We start from the raw sequence: 3207 nt of genomic DNA, 5'->3' as shown, positions 1-3207 counted from the left end.
GTGAGAGTGTGAGTGGTTTGGGTGAGGGGGGTGAGATGAGACGGAGGCTTTAAGATTGGCTCCGTCCTTCCTTCACTCCTCTCCGAGGTGAAGACCGGTGGCTGTCGTCGGACGTCCAGCGGAGCGTCTTCACCATGGAGGTAAGAGGATCACAGACACCACAGACACCACAGACCGCCATCATCACAGACCTCCATCACCACAGACATCACAGACCTCCATCATCACAGACACCACAGACCCCACAGACCCCCATCATCACAGACATCACAGACCTCCATCATCACAGACACCACAGACCTCCATCACCACAGACCTCCATCACCACAGACACCACAGACCTCCATCACCACAGACCTCCATCACCACAGACATCACAGACCTCCATCATCACAGACATCACAGACCTCCATCATCACAGACATCACAGACCTACATCATCACAGACCTCCATCATCACAGACCTCCTTGTTTTTGTCTGTTGTTTCTCTGTAAAAATATATTTTTTTATTTGTCTGTTTTTATTTTCAGATTCTTTTTTTTCTTCTTCACTTATTGATGTTTTTTTTATGTTGTTTTTGTTCTTTTTTTTTTTTTTTTGTCTCTCAGAAACTTCAGAGTTCACAGAGACGGTGCTTAGAACTTTTCAGAGATTCGTAGAAACGTTCTGAAAATCTTCAGCCGTGGTTTTTATGTCCAATCACAGAACGGTCCACGTCCACTGCTCTCAGTTTGTCTCATTCCTGTATTTGTGGATTTAGGCTTTATGAATACTAAATATTTGAAATACTCCCCAGGACTTTTTATCTGCCAGCAGCTCCGAGGAAAAATCTGTTCAGAAAAATCCAGGGAGAAAGAAATGAAAATCAGACAAAAAAAAAAGTTCATACAAAACGAAAAATAATGAATGTTGACGTTGATGTTGATGTGTGTGAAAATGAGCCACGGTCCACTGATGGACCACGACCCAGCAGTTCAGGACCATTACTGTAGATTCATAAAAATATTTACTGTCTAATCTAATCTAATCTAACCTAATCTAATCTAATCTAACCTAATCTAACCTAACCTAACCTAACCCAACCTAACCTAATCTAATCTAATCTAACCTAATCTAATCTAATCTAATCTAACCTAATCTAATCTAATCTAACCTAATCTAATCTAATCTAACCTAATCTAATCTAATCTAATCTAACCTAATCTAACCTAACCTAACCTAACCTAACCCAACCTAACCTAATCTAATCTAATCTAACCTAATCTAATCTAATCTAACCTAATCTAATCTAATCTAATCTAATTTATCTAATCTAATCTAATCTAATCTCAGTCCTCTGTGTGTTTTCAGACGCGGTGCAGCTGCAGTTCGTCTCTCGGACGCCTCTCATCACCGAGCTGGAGCAGAAGTAAGACACACACACACACACACACACACACGTCAGTGTCTGTGGCCGACAGGTTGTAAACTGTGGACAGGGAAGTTCACATGAAGGCCCCCGGGGGCCCACGTGGTGCCTCAGTGTCGCCCCCTGGGGGTTGATCCAGGGTATTGTTGTTGTTGTTGTTGTTGTTGTTGTTGTCACAGCTCTGACTTCCTGTTGCATCACTTCAGCGCTGCAGCTGTTTGACTGGTCACTGATGGACATTTATTCCCAACATCAGGTCTGATAAGGCCCTCGGTGTTAGAGCCCTGGGAAAAGAAAAAAATCCAAAATAAAATATATTTTTTTAACACTTTGAACTCACACTGACCTTTTTGGTTGACAGTTTAACTGTTGAAGGTAGCTCTCTGCTGCCACCTAGTGAAGTACTTCTTTACTCTGCCTTTCATCGCAGGCAGACGATCAACAACAACAACAACAACAACAACAACAAAGTCTTGGTGTCACCTGATTAACCTGGACCAATGACGTGATTTTAGCTCTTTTCCAGTGACACTCTGGTGTGCCGCGACCCAGATGTTGAACATCACCTGACACAGACTGTTGTCCCTCCGTTTCTCTCTCTGCAGCCGTTCTGTTCCCAGACTGGGCCTACAAGCCGGCCTGGTCTCCAGGCTCCAGGCAGATCCAGTTGTGGCACTTCCTGTTGGAGCTGCTGGGGCGGGGCGAGGGCGGAGCCATCGGCTGGGGAGGGGAGTGGGGCGAGTTTGTCATCAGGGACCCCGAGAGGCTGGCCCGACTCTGGGGGGAGAGGAAAGGCAAACCGCACATGAACTACGACAAACTGAGCCGAGCGCTGAGGTGATTTCAGCCGGACTGAAACCAGAACAACTGAGTGGGAGGAAACACAACGTTCTCCTGCTCCTCCTTCAGGCTGCCGCCACTCTATTAACACACACACACACACACACACTCAGGTCTTTGCCAACAAACGTTGTCTCATAATAATAATTTAAAATCATTCCAGTGCCCACAGAGGCAGTAAACACTGTGTGGAACGTCTTCATTGTCTTTTATTTTTAACCAAACGGGAGCAGGAGTTCATTCAACATTTACATCCAGAGCAGCTGGAAGAACTGTGTGAAGTGGAGCGTTAGAAAAAAAACTGCAGTCAGATCAAAACAAAGTCTTAACTAAAATGGTTAGAGTTGGTAAAAAAACAAAAACAAAATAACTGAAGGTTTAACGAGATAAAAGTTTTGAGAATAACCCAAACTTTTTTTTTCCTCTCTTGAATTCCTTTTTCAGATATTACTACAACAAACACATCCTGCACAAAACCAAAGGGAAGAGGTTCACCTACAAGTTCAACTTCAGCAAACTCATCCTGGTCAACTGTCCAGGGTTTCTACCGCCATCTCTGGGACAACAGGTCATTACATCACCTCCTTTCACCGCTTAGACGTCCAGAGAGTCAGAGTTAGTGACATCTAAAGGTCAAACTGCAGAGTGCAGGCTGGTCAGGGAACTGACTGAGATTGAAGGCTGCCCAAAAAGTGTTGCACAGCACATGGAGTCAGGGTCAGAGTCAGGGTCAGGGTCAGGGTCAGAGTCAGAGTCAGGGTCAGAGTCAGGGTCAGGGTTAGGGTCAGTGTCAGAATCAGGGTCAGAGTCAGGGTTAGGGTCCGGGGTCAGGGTCAGGGTCAGAGTCAGGGTCAGAGTCAGAGTCAGGGGTCAGTGTCAGAATCAGGGGTCAGTGTCAGAGTCAGAGTTAGGGTCAGGGTCAGGGGTAGGGTCAGGGGTCAGGGTCAGAGGCAGGGGC

General features: G+C 45.5%; 2 protein-coding genes across 2 annotated transcripts in view; both read left to right on the top strand.

The window, feature by feature from the left end:
- pip4p1a (phosphatidylinositol-4,5-bisphosphate 4-phosphatase 1a) overlaps positions 1 to 1442 on the top strand; it is a 17861-nt gene extending 16419 nt beyond the window's left edge. The window contains exon 8 of the transcript XR_003048724.1: positions 1415 to 1442. The gene's annotated coding sequence lies outside the window, so the exon portion shown is untranslated. The remainder of the gene's footprint in view (positions 1 to 1414) is intronic.
- LOC103396816 (ETS domain-containing transcription factor ERF) overlaps positions 8 to 3207 on the top strand; it is a 3865-nt gene continuing 665 nt past the window's right edge. The window contains exons 1-4 of the mRNA XM_025052456.1: positions 8 to 140; positions 1352 to 1409; positions 2015 to 2246; positions 2694 to 2817. Coding sequence (XP_024908224.1) covers positions 135 to 140; positions 1352 to 1409; positions 2015 to 2246; positions 2694 to 2817 — 420 coding nt within the window. The 5' untranslated portion in view covers positions 8 to 134. The remainder of the gene's footprint in view (positions 141 to 1351; positions 1410 to 2014; positions 2247 to 2693; positions 2818 to 3207) is intronic.

This window comes from Cynoglossus semilaevis, chromosome 20, assembly GCF_000523025.1.
Source record: "Cynoglossus semilaevis isolate Cse_v1.0 chromosome 20, Cse_v1.0, whole genome shotgun sequence".
Taxonomy (NCBI): Eukaryota; Metazoa; Chordata; class Actinopteri; order Pleuronectiformes; family Cynoglossidae; genus Cynoglossus; species Cynoglossus semilaevis.
Note: the sequence above shows the minus strand (reverse complement) of the source record. Positions and strands in the feature narration are given on the sequence as shown.